A 27,109-nucleotide genomic window follows, 5' to 3' on the forward strand; every position below is an offset into this window, starting at 1 on the left:
AATCTTAAGTACTTATGCTTTACATTGAAAAACTGAAGCAAGTATAGGATCACCATATCCTTTGGAAAAAATGAAGCAAGTATAGGATCATCATTATCCTTTGGGAGATATCATCCATACCAGTCCCTCCATTTGGCATCAAAATTGCTGATGATTGTATGGTGAATCTTTATGATACTGATTGGTAAATGCAAATGCTTTTGAATTTTAAAGTATTCATGCCATAAAATAACCTTATATCCATGGAAAAAAATAGTACGCCATCATGCACCATCTAACATAACTATGGCGAAATGGTTGGCCTAGTTTTTCACCCTACACCATCCATGAAGAGTTTGTTACTTAGTGCATAAAGATATATAGCATCTAACATAACCATGTAGAAACGGTTGGCTTAGTTTTGAGTGTACATCATCCATGAAGAGTTTGTTATTTAGCACATAAGGTTAACCTAAGATTATGAATAAACAAATGCTAACTTGCTTTACCATATTGTAAAATAATGAAGATTAGAAAGTGAACATGTGAAATGGAGAAGAAAAAACCAAAAGCATGATAGGAAGTTTGAAAGAGGAGGGTCTTCTAATTGTTCGCTACAGTATAACCCATCCTATGCATGTAACTTTCACATGCATCACCTTATTTTGGCAACCCTCCTATACTTGCTCTAAGCAGTTGTCAGCAATCCTCTATGCTACTACTTGTAGGGGGTGTTTGGTTAGAGAGAGTGGGAGTCTGAAATCAGAATCAAAATGGGTGACTCTCATTCCAACCGTTTAGTTGGGAGGAGTCTCATTCCGATTCCGATTCCAGGATGGAATGAGAATGGATCAATTTATATAGAACTCAATCCCTACTCTCCTCTATGGATTCAATTTTTCATTTCAATTCCGATTTCGATTCAGATCACGAATCAAACACTTTGAAAGATTTGACCATTCCGATTTCAAATCATCTCCATTCTCATTTTTATTTTGATTTCGATTACGAACCAAACACCCCCGCAGTGTTTTCTCCTTCCATTTAGGCTGGGAGCAAAATATTTACCCTCAAACTACTAATTGGGATAGGAGAGGATGGGAAAAAATAATTGATCAATGCGAAAGAGATATATTTTCACTTCCATAGTAATAAGATAATGGAGTTGCTTTTTCCTCTTTTCTTTATTTCAAAGATCATAAAGAACTTTCTATTAGAATATTTTCCTCCTAATCTTCATAATTATTTGGGATGAAGAAAAAGCCTCTAATGTATTATATTTTAACCATAGGGTGTATGTTTTAATGGATTATATCTTAACCATAGGGTGCAACGTTTTTTTCATTCACTTGAGCTGAGATGATATCAGTTAATAGAAACCATTTATCAGACTCTTTTTGTGGATATCTGTGGTATCTTCTTTGTAGAATATATTTGACAACTTGATTCTAATTGTTGATTTTCACTTTTATGTAATATTTAACAATTAGTTTTTACTCAAGCTTCATTCACAATGATACCAATTTTTTACATAGTTATGCATTTTTATACATAGTTATGTGCATATCTATGGTATGTTCTGTACAAACTTATGACATGAGCCAAGAACTAAAAATTAAATGACCAGCACAGTAGGTGATTTAAGAATAATATACTTCATTCAGGGGTCCTAAGGATCAATGGAAAATAAATGGGACTTCAAATTTCTAATTTATATTTATTTTACTATGCAATATATACTAAAAGTACATTTGTAGAGAAGAAATAAATTGTAGAGTCCTATGTTTTCAAAGAGTCTTGTAGAAAGTTTGCTACATAATTGGGGTTAGTCCTCTCCCAAATATCATATATATTGGTTGACACAGGATTGGATACCAAATTACCTAATACAAGAGCCAAAAACTTTACTAGCTTGGTAAGCCGGTTCATGCTCTCAAGAAATGTTACCATACATTCTAGCTAAATGGGAACCTGATCAATTGATGAAATCTTTGTATTACCAAAAAAAAAAAAAAATGAAATCTTTGTTCCGACTACCTATAACTAAAAGCAAACCAAGTGTACGTATAAGATATCTATGGGAATGCACTAACCAATTTTGATTGCAATTTTTTTTGGTATCATACCGAGACAAAACAGCGATTTGCATGAATCATGGATAGTCTAGTGCTGGTGACCATGCGCCACGAGTCGTTGTATTTAATTTGTTTAAGCCCTCGTATTATTTTCCATTATCGCATCCACACAAAGGCCAGCGAGACTTCTGTCGGGGCCTAAATGCATGTGACGTCCAATATTCCAACCTTCCCCTCTTCAACCTCCCTCAACCCTCGCATACTCAATATTCCAACCTTCCCCTCTTCAGCCACTGTCAACCCTCGCATACTCCACACACACACACAAAAAAAAAAAAAAGAAAAAAAAGAAAAGAAGAAGAAGAAGAAGAAAGAAAAGAAAAGAAATTTTTTTTTTTTTTTACTGCTGCAAACTTTTTTTAACTTCTCCTCCATCACCCCATGCCACTACTTTCGGTTATTCTCCTAACCCAAACGGCTAGCTAACACTCTCTTATCCACCGTGCACAGCCGACAGGCCATTCCCCCAAACCCGCCCAACTCATCTCTCCACGCATACCCGCACTGTTCCATCTCTTTTCTTTCTTTCTTTCCTTCTCAATCCCCCATCCCCTTCCTTTTCTCCGCTCTCTCCTCTCTTCCCTCCCGTCGTCTCAAAACACTATCGTATTTGCTTCTCTCCTCGCTTTCTTCTTCTAATTCCTTCGCCTTTCCGAGTTAATGCGCCCCCAAATGTCCCCTTTCCGACCCCCAATCTAGGGTTCCCAAAACCCCATCAAAGCCCCCAAGATTTATTCCCCCCCAGATCCGGCGCCACCGGGAATGGCCGCTCCTGAGATCCCGGCCTGGCTCAAGGGCCTCCCCATGGCCCCCGAATACCGCCCCACCGAGACAGAGTTCGCCGATCCCATCGCCTTCATCTCGCGCATCGAGGGCGAGGCCGCCGCCTTCGGCATCTGCAAGGTTATCCCCCCGCTGCCCAAGCCCTCCAAGAAGTTCGTCCTTGCCAACCTCAACCGCTCCCTCTGCACCTCCCCGGACCCCGTCCCCGGCTCCTGCCCCGCCGCCACCGGCGACGCCGCCGTCTTCACCACCCGCCACCAGGAGCTCGGCTCCCGCCGCACACGCGCGCCGGTCCACAAGCAGGTCTGGCAGAGCGGGGAGGTCTACACGCTGGAGCAGTTCGAGGCCAGGTCGAAGGCTTTCGCCCGATCGCAGCTCGGCGGGTTCAAGGAAGTCAGCCCATTGCTGGTGGAGGCCCTTTTCTGGAAAGCGGCGTCGGAGAAGCCCATCTATGTGGAGTACGCCAATGACGTTCCCGGCTCTGGATTCGCCGTGCCGGAGGAGCCCTTCCGGTATTACTCCCACCGGAGGCTGCGGCGGAAGAGAGGGTTCAACAGGGGAAGGGTTCAAGAACCGAAATTCTCGTGCCTGGCAGCTTCCCGTGAGGCGAGACAGCAGAATGTTTCGGTTGCTGAGAGTAACGAGAGGGAGGGCACCGTCACTGGCACCGCGGGATGGAAGCTTTCGAACAGCCCTTGGAACCTTCAGGCGATTGCGCGCTCACCTGGTTCGCTTACCCGGTTCATGCCCGATGAAGTGCCCGGTGTTACCTCCCCGATGGTTTATATCGGGATGCTGTTCAGTTGGTTCGCTTGGCATGTCGAGGATCATGAGCTGCACAGCTTGAATTTCCTCCACATGGGCTCGCCCAAGACTTGGTATGCTGTGCCTGGGGAATATGCGGCCACTCTTGAGGAGATTGTTCGGGTGCAAGGTTATGGAGGAAATGTCGACCGGCTGAGTAATTTCTTAATATCTGATTTCTTTTGAGGAAGAGTTATTTAGTATATTCTTGGATCTAGATGCATTTATTTTTGTTTTTCTTGTGATCATCAGAGCTCTTTTTTTGTTACAATTTCTTTCCCCCGATTTTCTTTTCTTCAGCGGCTTTTACTATGTTGGGGGAGAAGACGACTTTGTTATCTCCTGAAGTTTTAGTGGCATCAGGGGTGCCTTGTTGCAGGTATATTTTGCTTTCATGTTATGTCGGTTTAGGTTCAAAATTGTCCAAAAGTTTGATGAAAAACGTTTTCAAAGTTTCTAATTGCAATTCTTGTGAGTTGTAGCATTGGAGGTATAATTTTCTCTGGTTTCTTCTTCAGATTAGTCCAGCATCCTGGCGAGTTTGTTGTCACGTTTCCAAGGGCTTATCATGTAGGCTTCAGCCATGGTAATTCTTTCTTACAGATGTTTCATTCTCATTATTTGAACCAATAAACTTTAACTTATTCTTTTATGAATCTAATTACATGGCATCCATTATAAGTTTGTCAAACCTTTTAGAATCTTGTTAGTTCCTCATATGCTGGACGCAAGTTCCTTTAAGTTGTTGGCACACTCGTTTCATTGAATTTTCATGGTGATTTTATTTGCTAGAAAACGCTTTTATATCTGTTCGATTATGGACCCCTTTGCTATATCTGAACTAAAATAATATGATGTTGGCAAATGAACTAGTGAAATCCTTAACATCTTCCAACCTATCCCTTGTCAATTACTAGGAGCAGCTTATATTATTTCCACCAATATAAATTGATATAACCTGATGTGTTGGCCAACAAGACATCAGCATACTGGCCGAGATTTTCCAATCATTTTTACCACCTTAAACGAGTTCTTTAAGTAATAAAACTCACCTTAAAAATGGTTGTCAATCTTAGTTTTTTACCATTTTGGCTGAGATTTCAATGTCTTGGTGCCTATATATTGACCTCAAACTTCATAATGTTGATTCTTTCTGAAGTTCCCACACCTTCTATCCTGGCTGAGGTAAATTGGGATTTAGGGACTAACCATGTACAAAGATATCTGATATCACCTTGATGTTACGATGACCTTCAATCCCAGTTGAAAATACATCTCTGAACTTCAAGTCCTTCTAGAGGAAAGAGTTTTAAAAGAAACACATATTGAAAGCTGTCAAACCATTTTTGCTGAGATCTAGCAGAATGTGGGGGCGTCGTGGGAAAAGAGAGTCTTGGAGGATGATTGGTGCATGATTTGGGAAATGGAGAGATTGGAGGATGATCAATGCATGATTTGGGAAAGGGGAGAGTTTGTTGAGATATAAATAGAGGAGTTCTAGATGATAAAAGAAAGGTGAAGCATCGGAAAGAGTGGGAGCCTGTCCACTTATGGTTGAGATCCTACAATTATAGGAAGTTGAAAGTTAGCCTATTGAACCATGGGTGACCCATGTTTGAATTGGTGACCCATGTTTGAATTGGAGACCCATGACCTAGCCACCACAGTGGTTCAGTAGAGGTCACTGGGTTCAGAAGATTGTATAAGATTATGAATAACAAGTAAATTACAGTATGATTTTCATGAAAATTCAGTAAGCAGCCTCCACAAAACCAATTGCGAATTTAGTGGTGGTTTGTCTATACTGCTGGTGGTCTCTTCTTAGGTTAGATATTATAAGCATCATTCATCTTGAGCAGTGTAAATAAAAAATTTAAAACTTCCATTTAACTGAAAATAGCAAAGGCAGTTCATGATTAATTAGATTTATCTACCTTTTAGAGAGTCCCCACCAAGAAGAAACTAATTTCCTCATACTTGTTGATTCTAAGTGCACTTCTTACAAACTTACCTCCCCTATACTAGTCACAAGGTCTTAATATTGTTTTGCCTTTTTTGACTTCTTGGCCCAAAAGTAATCCTTAATGTGATAAAGGATCAAAATGTTGGTGTATCATGTACGTGTGAGTCAGGGGCTGATGCAGAATGTATTCTATCTTAATGAGTTGACTTAACATTCACTGGCATAACATTTATGTGAGACTATCGGAGATTATCACATGAACACCACTAACTGCTTCCTGATGGAATAAATGTCTTGGAAGCTCCAACATAAATTTAAACATTTATGCAAGTATAGCAAAGTCCTCCATACTAAAAGAATATATGTTCATTCCTGACAAGTGGCAAATCCTTAGCATGTGGAGTAGACTATTTAAAGAAGTTTTGCACAACTTGACATGCCATATCAATAAATTAGCTAAACTCATAACAACGAAGCTTCAAAAGCTATGAGAAACCATATACTACTTCATGATACTATTTTGTCATTATGGTAATATTCTAAATGAATGTTTGAGATGTTCGAGATTTTCAACTTCAATGTGCCTGCACTATGTGAATACCAGTCTAGATCGATACTAGGTGATAGATGTAGATTCTATCAAGCTGCAATATGAACCCTTTTTATTGCATCGAATCTATTATCAGCATTAAGTTTAGTGGAATATAAGCTGTACTTCAGTCTATAATTGTGATGAAGGAGATGTTCTTTTCTATGGTTGCTGTGTTCATATTTTCTCTTTTGTCAAACATTAGGAAATGGTGCACCATCCAGGAAATTTTCCTCATAAGACTGCTGTACTTAGATGACAATCATCTGATCATCTTATTGAATTCTAAAAAAATACAATAAGAAGAGCATATGTACATCAATATTTACAAAATCACTCCCGAAATCATTTCCAGTCTCCTATGACCACTGAAGACTCATAAGGTGGTTATCATAACCTATTAATTAAGCAAGGTTAGTAATTCATCAAATGATGGTAAGTTTAACATCTTGTTAGTGGCTCTTAAACTGGTCTTGGTGATAAATTGCTGTTGTCAAGGTCCACTCACCCCCTTATGCAAGGCAATTTTTTGGCCAAGTTTCTTTCTTTATTTCTTTCTTTTTTTCAATTATCTTTTCTTTATTGGTTGTCCTGAACATTTGTTGTTTGTGAAGAAGAATATTTCAGGGAGACTTCTAAGTCTCTCTGGCCTTTCGATGATGAAAAGACTAGTGCAGTGTTGTCTGCTTATAATTATAAGCAAATTAAACAAGTTGTAGTGACACAGATTTCATAATCATTTAAGTTGTTTTTTGGTAACTTTTAAAAGGTTAGGGGCAAAATTATGGGATTCAATATCTTAACATCTAACTGATATTAGCAGAATTAGAGGCAATGAGTAACAGGCTTGAAGATGGTAATACAGGAGCTATCTTGCCCAAGATAGGTGTGAAAGGGGTAGGATGGAGATGGAGAACAGTTCATATCATTCATCGTTGATTAGTTGGACTCTATCAGATTGAATGTTGTTGGATGCTTCTAGTGGAGGAGTGGACAGAAAGATAAATTGGCAAGGATTAGGTATGATATGGGGGAGAGGGAGTGGGATATATCCTTGGTTTAGAGGAGAGGGTGTAACATCCATTAACTTGATTTTCAGATCAATAAATCTAATGACTTCGAGGTAGGAAAGATATTCCTATTAGATCATTTCAGAGGCAGCCCTGTTTTCTCAAGTCTCATTTATATATGTATTTATAAAATGGGCCCTCATTTTTCTTGGCTCTTTGGCTCATGTGTGCCTTTTCAATTAAACTTATCTCTATATTAAAGTTATCATCTTTCGTCGTTATCTAGTATTATTCAAACTCTAGGGAAGTTTTATGAGTTGCTCCATGGTTGCATGTGTTTAAAACTATGGCCAATAAAGTAGATGCTCTGCTTTAAGTCCGCATATTGGGTGGGCTTAAGATGAGGATGTTATCAAATAAACTTGGTCTAACAGCCTGACCCAAACAAGATGAAAATTGGCTTGCGAGCTGTCCCATTTGCATCCTTGGACCAACTGGGCATATAGGTATGGTGGCATGCCCCTTTCTTACCGAAAAATTACCTTGTCTAGGAATTTGATGCTGATTTCTAGGGAGTTGTTCAGTTGATAGCTGGTCATGAATTTCAATCCTTTCGTCAAGCTTTCTTAACTTAGAGTTCTTTTCTATTGCCAGCCTCATGTTATGGGAAAAGACTTATGATGATTGGGCACATATGAGCGTGCACGCATGCGCGTGCGCGCACACACACACAGAGACCTGCCATTATGTTAGATACTGAGGGCAGTCAAATTGCATGATCAGCCTTGTGAATGTATCTTTTTATTGTTTTTTGTTGTGTTCCATCTGTTTATCAACTTACAGCTGCCTCATCATGTAAATTGTTGTATGACTAGCATAGGATAGCTTAAGCAGCTGAGGATACTCCTGTACCATAGTTAAACTGACCACTTCTTAATATTTCCAAATTACAAACCAAAGGAACATTGTAAAGCTAACACGTGTGTTAATCTGACAACTTGTTAGGTGCACTTGAGGAAGGTGGACCAGACTGTATCATGGTCATCTACCCATATATAATGGTTTTGAAATTTTGTGAACAATTTGCTACTCCTTAATTTAAAGAGCTTAGCTTTGCATGCAACTGAAGTAGTTATAATGTTAAGGATCACCCTGATTGCATGCTTTTCATATATTTGACCAGTAAGAAAGTTGAATCATTTTTCAAATTTTCATATAAAAAGGGCAAATATGTAACTTGGTCAGGGAGCAAACTTTCTTTAAGTATCACCATTGTAGAAGAAGGGTAAGATGTACCTGGAGTGTGGCTGCTGTAGTTTGTTTTCAATTCCCAGGTAATCATGTTGCTCTACCTAATTTCCGTCTAACTGATTGTTATTAGGAGTTTGACCAAATTATTGAGTACTTACATCAGGTTGAGTGCAGTTAATAAGAATCATATTCAAATTAATAAGATATGTGCTGACTAGCCAAGCAAAATAGATGGAGTAAAGCTTGTCACTTGTCAATTATGTTTATGACCTATTTCAGTTATTTGCTTTTTATGTGCTTTGGCTTCTATGAGTGTTTCTCACTTTCTCGCAGTTTGGTATGTTATTATGTCTTATTATTTTTTGTCATTACGTACAAGAAGGTAAGGAAAAACCCTTATCCTCAGTTCTATTGCATTGACTTTCGTTTTAAATGGAATAAGCTTTGTTGATTAAGGGCTAAGTGTTCTATTGGAGTTATAAGTAACTTTTTCTCATAATTTTATTTCTTTATTTTATGTTGGGACATGCAATATAGGATTTAATTGTGGAGAAGCTGCCAATTTTGCAACTCCGCAATGGTTAAAGGTAGCCAAAGAAGCTGCAGTAAGAAGGGCGGCCATGAGTTATCTTCCCATGCTCTCCCATCAACAGCTGCTATACATGTTAACAATGTCTTTTGTCTCTAGGTTAGTTTTCGGTCTTGTTAATTGCACTGATGGCTGATAAGGTCAATTTACCTTTTTCTTTACTAGTTGAGTACCCCTATTATTTGTTCTGTTACAATAAAAATGTGAACTTGCCGACAAGGGCTACCGTATGCTGTCATTGCAAAATTACTTGGTAACATCTTTTGCATACATGTTTTCTTATCATGGCATACTAAATTAAGCAATTCTGCTGCTCATGACAGTTTGTAAATACCATCAATATTCTTACAATCCTCATATGGATGGTCTTTTTTGAACTCGTGAAAAGACAATAGTGTACAGGTATCTTTGGCACTAAAACTATGATGCATATATTGGAAGTAATATTTAAGGCTCATGATTAGTGCCTAAGAGTTTCAAGATTTCACTCATGGGAGTCTATGTTTCAAGTAACTTGGAAACTGGCTTTTTTCTTCTTTTTCGGAAAAGCAATTCAAATTTAGGACAACTAGTGTGCTAAGGTTCAATAGGTCCTGTATCAATATATTCCTCTTTTTTGTTTTGGATTTAAAACCATGATCAAAGGTACTAAGTTGTCAGATTTTAAAATATGATCTATAAAATGTTTTTTTTATTATGCTAATTTCAACCTTTTTACTTCTCTTCTTGATTTGAGCCTTCTGATATGTAGAAACTGACAGCAAAACTAAAAAGTCAATCATATAATTAAATAGGTGCAACTCACTCCATTGCCAGGATAATGTATTCTAACAGGATAAAGATATAGATATAAGATTGTAGAAGGTTTTATTATAATGATTCTGCTAATTGAACTTAATTTTAATCATTACCATTGCTCTCATAGGTCAATAAAATTATATGCTAAAATACAATGACAATTAATGTTGGAATATTGAAATGATAATATGTCAAGTCTCTTTTCTATTCTATTATATGTGAGATAACTAATAGAAACAAAGTTGCAGTGTTGTGTATTATCCCAGTGCAGGCAATTGGAAACACTGTCATTTAAAACTGTACGATGTTCTTGATGGGCTTAGCAACTCCTTTTAAAGAAAGAGTTTTGCCATATTCTGCTAACTACCATGCACTGATTCAAAAAATATATGTTTGACCAGTCCAGACAAGTCAGACGTGCATGCTGATGTTAATAAGCAAAAACGGAAGAATGGAAAATGCCAAATACAGAATTTGAATATAATATAGTTAAATGAACATAAAATGTTAAGGTAGTTAACTATGTTAACCATGATACACCCAGTGGAGAAGCATTGACTCAGATAACTGAAGTCATATATTGACATTTATATTATTCATTAATATTTTTTTATGTTTTCCATAACTGAAAAATTCTCAGAATGACAGGTCAGATCATCCTGAATTTCCTTTGTCACTCGTGTTATCGAGTGGTTAAGCTAATCAAATCCAGATGTCATTATTTAGTAACATCTAGAACCCACCCATCAAATGTTTGGATTTTTTCTTTCTTGCATGTCTAAGATCAAATTATTATTGTATATAACTTCATCAGTGATCTTGTACCCTTGTTCTTATTGGATAGGTTACAACAACTTCTGTGTTAATTTTTGCTCCAATATTGATATGTTATATTTTACTTCATTGGCAATTCGAAATGTTTATTATGATTCTCTATGATTTATATTTTTCATGTTTTCTGTATAAAATTAACCCAGTGGATGATTTTAGACATGTCAGTTTCTTGTCGATGCATGCCAGTCCTTGTGCTTTTAAACAATTCTTGTTTTCCATTGTTGGTGTCCATACATTAATGGAGTGGGCACCTAATCATAATTTTTTCTCCAGTTTGAATCTGGTGGAATTATTTTAATGCCAGAGTTCCTAGAGAATTATTACCAGGTGTACGAAGTTCACGCCTGAGCGACCGTAAGAAAGAGGAAAGAGAAATTCTGGTAAAAAAAGCATTTCTGGATGACATGATGAATGAAAATCGTCTATTATGTGATCTTCTTGCAAAAATATCAATTCCTCATGTGGTGTTATGGGAACCTGAGCTGCTGCCTTTCCCATGTACTGTTCACCAGTCATGTTCTTCTTCCATATCTCGTGAAGCACATGGGTTGTTGGTTGATGATGATTGTGGAAGGGCTCAGCCTCAACTCAAAGGAAAGAATTCTTTTGACTGCAAAGAAGATGATTGTTGTGTTGTTGATGCAGATAAAGCAGAAGCAAATGTCAACAGCATATCATCTCAAAATATATCATCTGAGACACAGAAGAATACTTGCCATCCTGAGTGCATGAGTTCTCATGGGGAAGTCATGGACAGCGCAGATGTTGATGAGGATGATTTACCATTTGGTTTGCATGTTGATTCAGGATCATTGGCATGTGTTGCTTGTGGAATCCTTGGTTATCCATTTATGGCTATCTTGCAACCTTCTGAAAAAGCATTAAAGGAGCTTTTCTCTTTAAATTGTGAAGAATCTGACCTGAAGTTGGAAAAATCAGAGTCTTCAGGTCAACCTCTGCATCTACCAAATCCTGAAAAGAAGTTTTATTCAGGTAACTCCACCATCTGACGTATATTTTCTATGGAATAGCTGTTGGAGTTCCATGGAAGTAGGCATTCAGAATAAAATGCAGGCAAAAAATTTATACCATTTTCATATGCCGAGAAAGTTCCCAAGGATGGTTAAACTAATGGTTTCCTTTTAGTGTAGGAATCTATGTCATGAAAAAGGAAAAAAACAGTTGTAAAGATTTGTACTTTTGGGTGTTAACAATAATGATTAGTCCTTGTATGCATCTTGCGAGTGGATTCACCATCACATCTTTTTTCGAGACATAATTGATAAGAACTAGAACACATTTATGATATATGCAACCAAGCCATTTCTCTTGTTGAATTTTTCTTCCCCTCTTTCTGTACATTCACGAACATTAAATGAGCCTTACATTTTAAATCTTTTGTTCTGCATCCAAAACTTGTTTACTGTCTCAAAGTTATTATTAGAGTGAGCTCTTTCCACAAATTAGCATGAGAAGAAGATTGTGATCCATCATAGTAAGAAAATAAATGCTTTTGATTTGCATGCTCTGGAGTATAAGTTTACCACAACTTTATAATGTTACTGTTGAGGTTACCTTTGATCAAGTAATTCAAGTACTTATTACTTCAGACTTGTGATATGAATGTGTGTAATATATGTATAAATATGCTTACCAGCACAAATATATTGTTTAGTAGCTTATACTGTTTTGATTTTGCTTTGCAGATTTAGAACAAAATGGCATTAAACCTGAGGAGTGGAGAAAGGCAGATTTAACATGCAACTTATCTCTTGAACAAAGTGGCCATGCAAGTGATGCCCCAAGTGCTATCAAGGAACCTTCATCTTATTCTACGAAAGTGCCAGAAGTGACTTGTGAATCAATTGTTCAGACTAGAGCTGACAACACATTGGGTACCTGCATTTTGTCCAATAATTCTGCAAATGATATGGAATACCTTCATATGTTCAGTCCAATGGAGCATCTAGTAGGTGAACAGAACCTGCAAAGTGAGAACACTGTATGTGCTCCTGGAAAAGAGAGTGTATGTCAACATTCAAACGAGCTACATTCTTTTGACAAAGAGAAGGAATATGATGGGACTGTGCACATGAAGACTGATGCGATATTTCAAAATGACTTATGTTGCTCTAACCCTTCTAGTGCAAAGCCTTTAAATAAAACAGAGAGGCTACTTGGCACGACAGTGGCAAGGTGTTGTCATGAGAACACGAAGTGGAATACATCTAATGGATTTCTAAGATCGCGAATCTTCTGCTTGCAACATGCTCTTGAGATTGAGGAGTTGCTGCGGTGCAAAGGTGGTGCTCATGTGCTCATTATTTGCCATTCAGGTATGAGGTCATATGATTGATACCATTTACATTATTCACTATTATTGTCTAAATTTTACTGTATTTAACTTGTTATGTAACCATTACTACATGTTTCTGTTTCTTCCTATTCTAAATATTATAATTATGTTTTGCTGCATTAAAAGCTATTCGTTCTGATTTCCTGGCACAGTTAGATGTGTAAATGGTCCTGCATATTGGGATCATATAATCAGATTTGCATTCTTGTCTATCTTTTCAGGTGAAAATGTGATTACTCTTCTAAAATGTCTTCCAGTTTGTCCAGGTTTTGTTAGTTGTCTTATTCATTTGCAGAAACGAGGTTGCCTGTTACCTTAGATTCAATTTTATCTCATTTGCCTGTGAATCTGAAGCCAGGCTGACAAACTGCCTCCGTTGAACCTGAAGATAGCTTTTCCAAATTCATGCAAACTGAAATTTAATAGTTTCTTATGTGGATCTGAGCTAAAGTACTTGTCGTCGAAATACCTATGCTGTATTTTGTAGGAACCAATAACATTGCCATTAAACCATAAGCATAACCATCTAGCCTTTTCCCAAAAATTTAGAGTTGGCTTCAATTTTGTATTTTGGATATATTTTGTAGTTTTAACATATTTTATGACTGTCTGTCAACTTGATATCAACGCCTCCACCTTTCTTGTCCAGGCTTGGGACTGACCATGGTGGTGTTAATAACATTACAATTGAATAGAGAACCTAAGTTTGAACTGCTTAAAAATTACTAGCTTCCTCATGCTATAATAGAAATTAAATACAATTTGATAGGATCAAATGGAGAGAATATCTTTGGTGAGGCATTTGCACATTAATTCCAACATTTATATATATTCATCAACTATATTGGTTGCCTCAAGTTTGGAAGAACTATATGTTAATTGTTAAACATTGTCAATTTTGTCTAAAAGAAATATCATTTAACTATGTTTTGTTTGGGTTGTCCATAGCATCTTCAGCATAATAAATTAGCTAATAGACGGGTGGCAATTGGCCAGGCTGGGTCAGGTCAGAAAACCCTCAACCCATACCAAACCTCCTTATTCTGTATGGAGCCATAGCAACCTGCCAACCTAATTAGTGCTTCACTTCTCAATTATATGTCTTAATAGATAAAAGTAAAATGTGAATTGGAATAAAGGATTTGCAATTGGCATCCAAATAAAGTGAGAAAGCTGGAATACAAAATTAAAGTACAGAAGAAAATATGATAAATCTTAAACAAGCCATTCCTCGAATTTTATTCACAATTATTTTTTTATTGTCCTAAATATTAATTGTACAATTACCCCTATCCTAGGGGTTTGGGGATAAATTCCAAGAATTGTTCAATTGCCATTGGTCCATTGGATTGAAATATTCAAACCCATACTGAACCTGTTTATAATTGGGTTGTTTTGTCTTGACTAACCCATACCAACCCAATTTATAGAAAACCCACTCCTTTGCACCCACTTATTTAAGGTGTATCCAAGGGTTTAGCATGTCTGGGTCAAAAATTACCACCCTGTTAGTGGAATATGATATTGATCTCTTGTGATTTGGGAACTTATAGTAGAATCTGTTATCGATCTTGTAGGGAACAAGTTCTACGCATATGTTTGTGGAATGTGAGAGTAATATCCTATGTGTGAGAACATATTGTATAATTAACTATTGATGTGCTCACAAAGTTATATTACCATTTATGGACATGTGGTGGTTGTGGTAGTGGGATGAATTAGGAGTGGGAAGTGACATTGTCACAACTTTTGGAAGTGGGGACATTTAACATTTGTCTGAATTTAGCGGTGATAATCATGCCAAATATATTACGTAGCAGTCTTTGCAAACCATATTTTAATATTCACTTTGCTGGGACAGAAACATAATGAACATAATATTGTTAGAATAAAATTTGATTGTGTCTAGGTAGTTTGTTAGAACAGGTAGCCATAATATCATTTAGACTTTTAGAGCTATCCTGAGATGGATGCATCTTCTTGCATATTATTGGTCTGGAGGTAATAACCCAATCTTTCTACTACCTATGATTTTCATGTAAGACACTTTCTGGTATAACAAACCTCTCACAGTCAGTTGTTGCAAGAAACAAATGCAACTATAAAGCAATTCACTAGGTGGATGATAGTTTAAGATATACATGTTATATATGCTGGTGTTCGAAGATGGACCTACAGGCTAAACAACGTACAAACTAGAATGGACAGCTTTCAGTTAATCCTTTTGTGCTATGTGTACTGTCTGATAACTTTTCAACTTGGATGGTTCATGACCCATGGACCATCTGATTTATTTAGCAAGGAAAACAACAGGCTTTCTCATCTGCTGGGCTGTACAATTGCATCATCTTTTTTATTTTTGTCAAGGTTTTGGTGGATCTGATATTCTTTACCACAGACCTGACTGGTATTTACTGTTAGGATAAAAATGACAGCCATTATCTGCCTATTTAAGCTTTTGATGGATTTTTTACCCTCTCTTTTTCTGGAGTGAAGTTTTGGCAGCTGGTATCAGCCATTACAACAGGAAATAGCAGACTAATAATCACAGCATTATTTGATTGTGTTATTCAGTGCTTATGAAATAAGATATACTGTTTTAGCTGATGTGGGAATTTGATTTTAAAAGCATTATGTGAAATTAAATGTGAATGGGTCAATGGCCTGTTATGTAATGGCTGTTTTAATGATATTGCCACACATGATAATGTCCTAGTTAAATGCCAGAATAATCCATGCAAGGTAACAAAAAGCTAAAGATAATCTGCTTTAGTTTATGCACAAATTTTATGATCATGTCTATTATGATTCTGTAATTAGTCTACAATTTTAACCAGAAGGCATGCTTAAATATGTGGTTCCTATGTTAATAGAAAATGAAAAATATGTTTAACTGTAATTGCTTCTTTTTAAAATCTAATTTTGAAATTTTACTTATAATAATTATTTTTTGTTGAATGAAGTTTAATTGGAAATACTATGTATGTGACACATAGACATACGAGGAAATTCATGTGAAATTGGTTAATGTTGGTTATGCTTTGGGGAGATATGTTGATTGGTCCCCATACTGGAACATAACCAATAATGATTTCAGATGAATGAGTATTTGCTGAGGGGTTTCTTTCCTTCTGACTTTTATATTTTCAGTGAGAGAAGTAGAAAAATCCTTCCTTGTCTATCCAAAACTTTCCGAAACTGGAATAATCTAAACCATATGACTTTTTTTGCTATGCTTCTTAGACAAGCTAACAGACATTCTTGACCTAGATCTTGGGCATTTTTGTGGAAAAATATGAGTTTAGCAATACGGGAACCATCTTTAGACCATGTTAGATGATTTTGAACACAAGTTTTCGGACAATGTTTAGCTACAAGCTTAGGTATTAAAAAATAGTTTGAGATATCAACCCCCTAAAATCATGTACAAAAGTTCCTAAAGGACTCATTTGGTTCAAGGGAAGAGGAGGGGTAAAAGTGTGGTCAACGGGAAAACGAAGAAAGGCCTCATGTTTGGTTGGAGTTTTCCAAGGAGAGAGGTAGGATATTAGCATTCCCATAGGAATAAGATTCCCACATTTCATGGGAAAGAAAAACTCATGTAGAACATTGGAAAGTCCAATTCCCACCGACTGGGGATTGGGGTAATTTTTTTTTTCCTAAATGGCCCTTCAACTTTCACATAGAATGAGGGTAAGATCTTTCACTTTGTTAAGGATAACAATAAAAAAAAAAAAAAAAAAAAAAAAAACAGATATTTTTTTTTTTTTTTTTTTTTTTTTTTTGTTAAGGACATAACAGATATTTCACACAACTTTTCTAGGACAGCAAATGCTTAACCAAACATAAGCTATTTTGGACTGTGCCACTTTTCTATAGTCAACCAAATATGCAAAAACCATTTTTTCAGGTATTATATACTTAAAGCATCTGCTTCCTAGGAAAAACATTTCAGTAAGGAAAAATTCTTCCCATGAAGCCAACGAGTCCAAAACGAAAGACATAATATTTCGAAGCACATTGGCCATGAATCAAGGTAGTTGATGAAAACACGTACTGGTTCATAAAAAGAACAAAATATTGTGACGAGCCATGAGAATTACTCGATAATTTATAATAATCCTGGGTAGCATATAAAAGAATTGGAGAATTAAAGGATCATTACTTGAATGAAGATGTCGCACTACAAAAGTGGTGTCAAGTATCAATTTTTCTAGCTAATGTAAGCGGGCGTTCAATTTTGAGGGTGCCAGGTAGTGCTGTGCTAGTGTTTTGTCATAGTTGTCTTGTGCCAAACATCTGTCATAGTTGTGTATTCAAAAGCATCTACATTCTGCAATTATAAATCCATATAAAACCAAAGGAATAGGTAACATTTGCTCAAAGGCTTAGGTTATATTTTAAACAAGATTAGCTTCGTAATGGAATATTTACTTGCATCACATGATATTCTTAGAATGTTGTGATGCAATAATGATGGTTCAATATGCGTGCAATTACATACACCATTTTATTGTTATACCAGAAATAGACCAGTCTTCATTTAGGTGACCCCTATCCTACATTTAACCTAGACTAATCAGGGCACACCCAAACCTGGTATAGGCCTAAATTTGGCACATGGATCAAGCATAGGACTGGCTAAATAACGATTAGCATGCACATGTGCTGTGCTCTAGGCTTAATTGGTGCTGATCATGGATTGGTATGAGGTTGGAGACAGAGAGGGAGGTGTTATTGGTGGTTGGAGTTTCATACTGGGAAAGCAAGCACTACTATCCATGGTTCATTGAATTAGTACTGGGGCTCGTATCAGTGGTGATCGATTCAGTACATTGACCCACATTGTGCCGAAATAGGGAGAGGGAGGGCAGGAGGGAGAAGGAGGGGGGGGGAGGGGGAGGAGCGGTGGGGGGGAGAGGATTAGAGTTTCCATCTGAGGCAAGGTTGAAGCACGCCGATTGAGTGGGGAGAGGAGATGTCAATGTGGAAGAGGAATGCTGTAAGTGGTCCCACAGGATTGCTGAGGCATAGCTAGAAAAGGTGGTTGCATGTGTGTGTGTGTCACACATGCATAGAGAGAGAGAGAGAGAGAGCGAGGCCCAGCTTCTGCCTTCATACTTTCCTAGTTTGTCTGCAATACATCTTGTTCTGTGTAATGTGATCTTGGATGCACTAATTCCTGTTCTCTTTTTCTATCAGGTTGGATTGATTTGGCTGCTAGTTGTCTAAAATGATTAACGATAACTGGATTAAAGAGATGCTGTTGACATCTGTCACCTCTTTATATGCCTTCTACTATAACCAATCTGAATTGAGTTAATCCACCTCACTAATGGCCCTCTTGATCTAAAGATGAATTTAGAAGCACCAATCATCTGGCATCATTTGCTTATAAAAGCAATGGAAGACACATAATAGGCATGGGTTTCTATCTCTGTATAGTTCTTCAATTTTTTAAAAGACATGCTCTTGATTAATAGATATTAATCAATTGCCCCAGCTTACTCAATTGTTCTCAAATCAATGAACATTAATGGAACTTGTTTGATAATTATGTTTTAAATCTCGAGGAAATGATTGCATCAGTTGGTTAGAGCTTTTAGTGGGTCTTTTGCATTTGAAGCAGGTTGTCTGGTGATAAGATATGTTTAAAGAACAAAGTTTAGGATTTGAAGCAATATCTTAGTGATCCAAGAGGATGCTGGGCCTAAATTTCAGCAATAAATGAATCACTCTTCTACCAAATGGGTAATCTGAGAACAGTGGGAATGCTGGCGTTGTCAGCATCGAGGATCTCTTGAGCTCCTGTCTCCCAATAGTGTTTGACTCGACACTTTCAAGCAGCTAGAGAAGTTACCATCAGATAACCTGCTCCATCATCCAAACACCCTCTTAACAAATTGCTTATACTGAATATGGCAGTTGTATCTTTCTTTTTAAGTTTTTATCCAAACTTCCCTTTCTGCATCAGTAGTCCAGTCCTCTCTAGATGTAGATCCAATGCAAGTAACATATAGGGTCTTTTCTTAGTTGGATACTGCCACATAGGCTGCTATGCGACGCAAGGATTGCCGTACTGGTTAGTATCATCCTATACCAAATGCACCATACTGCATAGGTACCAAACCGGTATACAACCTCATACCATACTGACACTCAGTATGCCTCTCTATCTCATACCGTACTACGTACCGATACTATAATAGGATGGCACTTATACAGGTTCGGTACCGAGATGCCGAACTTTTGGTGCGACGTATTAAATTCTTTCAACTCCAAGAAATAGGATTCAAGGACAAAAATATATATAATATTATATCTGATTTACATGTGTATTATAACTTAGATTTATTAATAATCTATATTGAAAATGCTAATAATTAAAGCGACATGTTGCAGATGCACCTAAAGAACTTCTATCACTGATTATGCCCATGCCAAACACTTGAATAGTTAACCCAAGTATATGTCTTGATGATGCAAATGACCCGTCACAACAAAATTTGAATAAATTTTAAAACAAGACTTATGTCCTGTAGTTATACCTAACATGTGATGCTTTTTTATTATGGTTTTTTGTTTTTGCAATGAAGCGGATCAGCAGCATCTAAAGCATAAAAAAAGTTTAGATTCAGTGATATTTTAGCTTTGAGCAATTGATGTGTCCTAATGAGTCAGTTCATTCAAGTTACCCTTAATGCACATCCCTGAATCAAGTTTGATGGACCATGTGGCAACTAAGACAAGTTCGTTAAGCAAGCTAATCACCTAAATAATAGTCTATGTTCCGCTGAACAAAAAGTCCAACTAAGCAAAAGGTCCATTCATTAAAGCTTGAGACTGTGCATAGTTCATGATTCCATAATCCTGGAGTTAGTCTGATATTGATGAATTGGTTTGTTTACGGAAGTCTAACTGAGCATTGCTGATGTCATGCGATAGGAACTTTTTGATACACGTGTGATTAATAGTTCTATCAGATTAGCCAAGCCCATCTAGAGTTGTGTCTCTTTATTTATATCTCTCGGCACTTGTGCAGCAATGCATTAAATTAACCCATTCGATCTTATAGTCAATGCCTATGTTGCTCAGATGCTTGTACAGATGTCCACGTCAGGCACTGCTACATGGTGTCAATTCTTCAGGCTCAAAATGATAGGATTTGATTACATGGTTATAATTCTGCTGATGGGCACATATTGTTTAGTTTAAGTCTTTGGTATGCATTTTATAGAACAGAACTACAATATCTAAAAAACAGAATTTCACATGTATCTGTGAAAGATCTCTTTAATTATGCAGATATTGTGAATTAGGATACTATTATACTATTTTAGTGACTCAACACAACCCTTTGACTCTTTCAAATTCATACGACTCAATAGGGTCAGTTCGCACATGCTAGCTCATAACTTAAATTCCTAAAGTAGATCTGATCAGCTGTTTTGATTTCTGTGATATTTTCATTTTGAAGCTTTCATTTGTTGGGTGAGTCTAATCTCCTAACAGACGCATTTGAAAAACAGGAAGGTACATTTGATTGGATTTTGAATATAATCTCATGTCTAGTCTTCAAATATATCAACAATATCTTGGTAAGTGTCATCCAAAGCCCTAGGGTTCTGATCTTTTAAAAAAGGAGAATGTTACTACTGATGTATCAAATGCCTTTTTTTATTTAGGTCCTAAGTCAATCCAAGATATACCCGAAATATGTTTTAGTTGCATTTGTAATATATTACCTTACACATGCTGGTTGATGGTACACTGTAGTCGATATTCAGTTAGTTATTTTGATTGTTTTAGTTTTGTGTACAACAAAGAACATGAGCATGCAAATGTCGATGATGATCTTGCTTTAGATGCCAAGTTTCTCCCTGTAAATTATGAACATTTGTGTGGCTGACCTAACCACATAGGTGAAACAGCAATGAGCTTTTCCTGGTTTGGGTTTTACATGAGTTGAAATCTGTCTGCATTATGAATACAGATTTCTTTTTGCAAATTGCTTCTTATTAATTGAGATTTAGTGGACATGATTTCATATAATATCTACTGATTTGATCATTGTAGACTATCTCAAAATAAAGGCACTTGCAATATCAATTGCTGAAGAAATTGGTATTCAGTTCAATTGTAAAGATGTTCCACTTGAGAATGCTTCTCCACCTGAGCTGGATTTAATCAATACCTCAATAGATGATGAAGAACATGAAGAAGATGGCAAAGATTGGACCTCAAAATTGGGTGTGAATCTAAAATACTGCATCAAGCTAAGAAAGCAGCAACCATCAAACCAAGAACAGGTTGCAAATCAAGAACGGCTTGCATTATCTTTGGGTGGAATCTTTTCCAATCCTTCTCTGGTTTCACCTATTTTAAATCTCAAGTGGCTTTGCCGGAAATCTCGCAGCCAGTATAAGGTAATTGGTACCATCCAGTCAAAATCATACATTGATGCAAATACTGAGAAGAGCGAACCTGTAACTGAAAATCCAAATGTCAATCCTGCCAATGAAATTCAAGTTTACAAGAGCCGTAAGAATGAGAGAAATGACATGGCTAGCAAGCATCGTGCTTGCCCTAGAAAAGATGCACCAAAAGAATTGGATGCTTACAATGATGTTGCAATGGTTAATAGGGATGATCATAAAAACACATCTGGCCATACACATCAGACTGGAAGAGTGGTAGATGTCAGTACTGATAATTTGCTTACCGTCCCTATTCTTTTGCTGAATATCCTCGAATGCATCGAGATGGTTGGGCAACAAAGAAAATTAGCACACAACATATTGTTTTGGACTCTCCAAAATCTTGTAATTTGTCTGTACCGGTTGACTCACCCATTGTGTCTTGTGAAAATCCTCCAGGGATCCATTGCAGCAAGCTAGACAATATAATGATTGTTTCTGATCCTGGAAAGGTGGAAACTTCTCATCCATATTTCAATGTGCCAATGCTGGAGTGTTCAGATTTGGGGCAAGGGGGTGTAGAAGGATCTATGTCAAGATGTAAGGCTGGTAGTTTAGATAAGCCCAGATTTGAAGTGAATATTGTGATGTTGGAAGGTGAATATTCTGAAGTTCAAAGAGAAGAAAAAGTGGTGGATGAAACTAACTCAGAGCATGAAATACATGGAACTGTAAAACCTGTTTGTGTACCAACTTCAAGAACTTTTGATAGGTCTGAAGATCAGCCAGAGATGGTAATGGCAAATATATCTACTTTGGAGGGCAGTCTTGGTATGCCTTCACTGTCAGAAGAGCAGTTAACTGTTCCATTTTTATCATCCAATAGTTCTGAAATGCATCTTAATATTGTAGCCTTGAACAAATCTGTGCCAAAGAATGTGGGTGCTAATTCAGCAGAAGGTAACATTGAAATGCAGGAAGAAGTTCCAGCTGCAAGGGAGGGTATTCTGCAGGATGATGTGGTTAGTGGGAACGAAAGCCAGTTTACTGTTGACAACTCAGTCGTTGAAAGTTCTCAAATTCAGCAGGAAGCCCACTTGGCAAATGATACACCAGCAAATTGTAAGGCTGTTGATTATTTAAGATCAGAATATCATTCTGTTACTACAAAACCGGTAATCGATGATTCAAGGACTTCAGCGAATGCTGGTTCTGTTTCAGTGGTTGATGTCTTGGGAGTGCAGGAAGTCACTGAAAACACCAGAGACGTGACTCTTAGTGTGGGTAATGATAACTTCCCTCAGAATGTAGAAAGACATAATAATACTCCAACAAGAGTTGATCTCATACATTATGTGAGACGCAGAAATAAGAGAAAGCGAGAAGCAGAGAAAATAACAGAAAGTCGCAATAGCTGTATAAGCTTTGTGCGTAGCCCTTGTGAAGGCTTGAGGCCAAGAACTGGGCGGCCTACAGCTTTGATGTCTGACATGAGTATCATGGAGGAGAAGGTTACTCCGACGAAGGCAAACAAGAGGCTAGAGAGATTGGTTGTTCTGAAGGGCAAAGAGAAGGGCAAGGAGGCCTTCGAGTGTGATGTTGAAGGGTGTCAAATGAGTTTTAGGACACGGGGAGAGCTTTCACTTCACAAGCGCAACTGTTGCACATACGAGGGATGTGGGAAGCGCTTCCGTTCTCACAAGTATGCAATGCGCCACCAATGTGTCCATGATGATGAAAGGCCCCTCAAGTGCCCTTGGAAGGGTTGTAACATGTCCTTCAAGTGGGCATGGGCCAGGACAGAGCACATTCGGGTTCACACAGGAGAGCGCCCCTACAAATGCAAGGTCTCCGGGTGCGGGCAGACATTCAGGTTCGTGTCTGATTTCAGTCGTCACAGAAGAAAAACTGGGCATTATGTGAATTCTCCTGCCAGATGATTATTCTCTTCTTTTTAGGATTGAGGGTTTGGTTCTGGCTGCTAAGGGTTTCTTTCAGGCATGGAGGGTCCTTCCTAACTTTTGGGTAGTTCTAACGTTCCTTTTTCTTTGAAGATCAGCAAAAGACAATCCAATTAGAATTCAAATTCACTGATTGGGTGTAGATTTGTACAGACTGATCCCCTGAAATTCTGCAGTCCTCTGCTGTCACTGTTAATTGAATGTTGAAATCAAGCTTGTCAATTCATTACGTTCTAATATTTAGTATTGGTCTCTGTTAAATCTGTAACTTTCTTTTGCTAATTTCACATGTTATGCTGGTGAAGTCACTGAAGTCAATAAGCATAATGATTGCGGCTGTTAATGGGGCCATGATCTGTTTCTATCCCTGCTTTTTCTCGTACTTGCATTGCCTCGTTCTGGTTGAGCGAAATGACTTGATTACATTCTTGACTTTCTCGTGCATGGTTAGAAGTCGGGAAAACTAGAATGGTCCTGATCACTTTGTTTGGTGCCCTACGTGGCCTCTTTGCGGTAAAATTTTGAAATGAGTCATGTTTGTCTAAATGGTCGGATTTTCTTTTAAATATTTCATGAAAGATTGGATAGTTTATCATATGGGTACTTTTGATTACCATATATTGCACTTTGTTACTCAGCTGAATTGTGATATGGGATACATGAATTAATTCAGGATATGCTGGGCGTCAGAATGTTTTTAATTAGGTATGGCGCATTTGAATGTACTAAATTCTGGGAAAAGCACCTCTGTGCATGCATGTATTATGTATACATGTGTAGACCTGTGATTTTCATGCATTTAATTTGTGTGTGCACCCATGTAACAAAAGCTTGTGTAACTGCATGTCTTTATGCACGCGTGCGTGATCTGTACGGATGTAAGATGTATATAAGCATGTAAACAGACAGATGCATTATGTGCAGGTACTGCATCAAACTACATTGTAAAAGGAAAAAATGAAAGTAATAATTTGCTGGTTTAACCAAAATTGGATGCGTTTTATTCTGTCATTAGACTAGGAGGGCTCTGCTTATCATCATCCATTTGGCTTCTCATATGCAAACCACGAGCTCAATGCTAGCGTGCGCACGTGTGTTGATGCGCAAATATACTTTGTAATAAAAGGCTAACATGGTTTCTTTCTCAAATTTTACCTGAGTTATTTCTGAAAAACTGATCCGGTTAAGCAACTTCGTACATTATAGTAACTGGAGGGTGGATACTCGATGGAGTTATTTTGTGCACTTCCCAAGCTCATCGGGTGTTGGTAGCACCTGACCGCCTTCCCTATGGTTGAGTCCTAGGTTTGCCCTTATGCAAGCTATTTCAGCAACACCTAATTGTTCGCCCCAGTAGAAAAGCACAACAATAAGAATTCGCTATTTCAGTAACAACTTGATCAAAAGAAAATATCAGGTTGCTGTAGATGGCTCAGAAGGCTTGCGGCATGCTGGTTGCTAGTTTTTTTTTTTTAGGAAAATGGAGGAAGCAAGTTACTTCCACCATTAATATATTTATATTATATTATCAAAACAAGATGGTACAAATATATGTATACATCGACATAGGGCTCAAAGATGGAGCATGTCAGCCTGCAGAAACCCAAAGGCTGAAATGATAAATAGGTTAACAGAAACATAACAATCTAACAGAGTCTTCAGAGGACGTTTCTGAAATTTCCTAAAACCTGTCGATAAACACTATGCAGGCGCACCTCTGTTATCCCAACCACACTCCACCTACCCTGATAATTGAGAGACCATCAATCTTTAGCTGAGGCACCCTTTGTAGCACGACCGCAGCTACCTCTCACTGCCAATGAACTGGTACGGGCTCGAAGAGAGATCCTAGATGGGAAGTATCCTGTGAGAGCTCTGGCAGACTGAAATCAGAGTCTGTCGCGACCACCGAATATTTCGAATCATCAGTATGCTAGCTCCGTCAATCCCCTTCCATTTTCCTTGTATCGTGCATCTGAAGGATCGTGAATTGAGTCATCTTCTGCAAGCGTTTCATGTTTCTCATCGAAACTCTCATCCAAAGGAATACATTCATAGATGAGGGACTCAAGAGGTCCAAGGTATAGTTGGCTTCGAAGTCATCTTCATTCCGACTCGTAGTCACCCGTAGGTGTATGTCGTGATAGCATCTTCATTCCGACTCGTCATCGGTTCCGGATACTCCACTGCCGGTTCTGAACGGGATTTACGGTCTGACAAATTTCTGTTAGCAGTCTTCCCATGTTTCCTCATTCGATTGCCGTCAACCACCAGCCATCGCCCCCACTGAAGAACGATCTGAGAGAGCTGGAAAATCAAGAGTTTAATATTTGGATGAGGAGCAACCGAAAGTCAGTCGGTAAAGATATTGATTGCTGCCTTGGCTGTTACGTGGGGCATGGTGGCTCGGAAGCAAAAAATTCTGAAATTCCGTTCTTTCCAAAGGCACCAAGCCGAGGTTAAGAACAAACACCCAACTGCAGGGAACCAAGATTTAATTTGCGGGGAATGCCTCTAAGAATCCCAGACGTCAGGAAAGAATGATGGTAGGTCGGGGATGTTAACCGAAGAAAGGATGAGGTGCCGGTGTGCTTTTGTGAGCGAACATTGCGGCATGATATGATTTAAGGACTCACCATATTCGTCACACAAGGGGCAATTTCCAGCAACATTAACTCCTCTTTTGATCAGGTTTTGTCTGGTCAAGGTTTTGTCATGATAACTTTAACCAAAAAAATAGCTTTGCCTTCTCCGGAATTGGGAGACTCCTCAAAAAGCATTTGCCTAGTCATGAGATCACTCCCCCCTGCATGAGGAAGTTGTAGCAGGAGAAGACAGTATAGAAACCACTCGAGCCCCACTTCAAATGCCAGATATCTGGTTCAGAATTTAAGGATACAGTCTGCAAAATTGTCAAGAGGAGCTGGAATTCTCTAGATGCTGGAGAGCACATTGGAGTTTTGAATAAGGAAAGGAAGTTTCCCTGCTGAAAGAAGTCATGAACTGAATATGTCTGCTCTGTGGTGAAGCAGAAGAGATTAGGGAGCAATGTCCTAAGTTTGTAGTCGCCGATCCAGTGGTCAGACCAGAAGAGAGTTGTGCGACCATTTCCGACAATCGGATGGAACCAATGTCTGAGAGGAGTCGATAGTTTGATTACCTATTTCCAAAAGGGTGAAGCAAGTCTTAGCAGGTGACGGGATGGTTGGAGAAGAGGACTACTTGAGTAATAAGCGTGTTTGATCAGCGAACACCAGGGCTTTTGGGGATAGCTAATAAATTTCCACCACCGTTTTAGTAGGAGAGCCTGATGAAGGGCGGGGAGGTTTTGAACACCGAGTCCACCGAATCTTCTTGGTCTACAGACTTGCCTCCAGTTGAGAAGATGTTTGGCACTGCTGTTCGGTCACTGGCCGTCCCAAAACAATCTACTACAGTTTTGGTTTATTTCATGAATAACCACTGATGATAGTTTCAAGATCGACATCCAGTATACCGGAATTGCATTTAGAACTGAGGTAACCAGAGTGAGCCGACCTGCCAGTGTCAAAGTTTTCTATTTCCACCCGCTCAACTTCTTAGAAATTTTTTCTATCAGAAAGGACCAATCTCCTTCTTTAAGCTTGGAATGATGCAGAGG

At 38.0% G+C, this 27,109-nt stretch overlaps 1 protein-coding gene across 1 annotated transcript; it reads left to right on the forward strand.

The window, feature by feature from the left end:
* Positions 1 to 2,553: 2,553 nt before the first annotated feature.
* On the forward strand, positions 2,554 to 23,835 carry LOC105043001 (probable lysine-specific demethylase SE14). The gene is given in 8 exon segments (XM_010920396.3): positions 2,554 to 3,858; positions 4,002 to 4,080; positions 4,220 to 4,287; positions 9,052 to 9,202; positions 11,040 to 11,728; positions 12,442 to 13,071; positions 21,168 to 21,824; positions 21,827 to 23,835. Coding segments are annotated over 8 exon segments (4,878 nt in total). The 5' UTR covers positions 2,554 to 2,876; the 3' UTR covers positions 23,449 to 23,835.
* The last annotated feature ends 3,274 nt before the right edge of the window (positions 23,836 to 27,109 follow it).

Source organism: Elaeis guineensis, chromosome 4, assembly GCF_000442705.2.
Source record: "Elaeis guineensis isolate ETL-2024a chromosome 4, EG11, whole genome shotgun sequence".
NCBI classification, from domain to species: Eukaryota; Viridiplantae; Streptophyta; class Magnoliopsida; order Arecales; family Arecaceae; genus Elaeis; species Elaeis guineensis.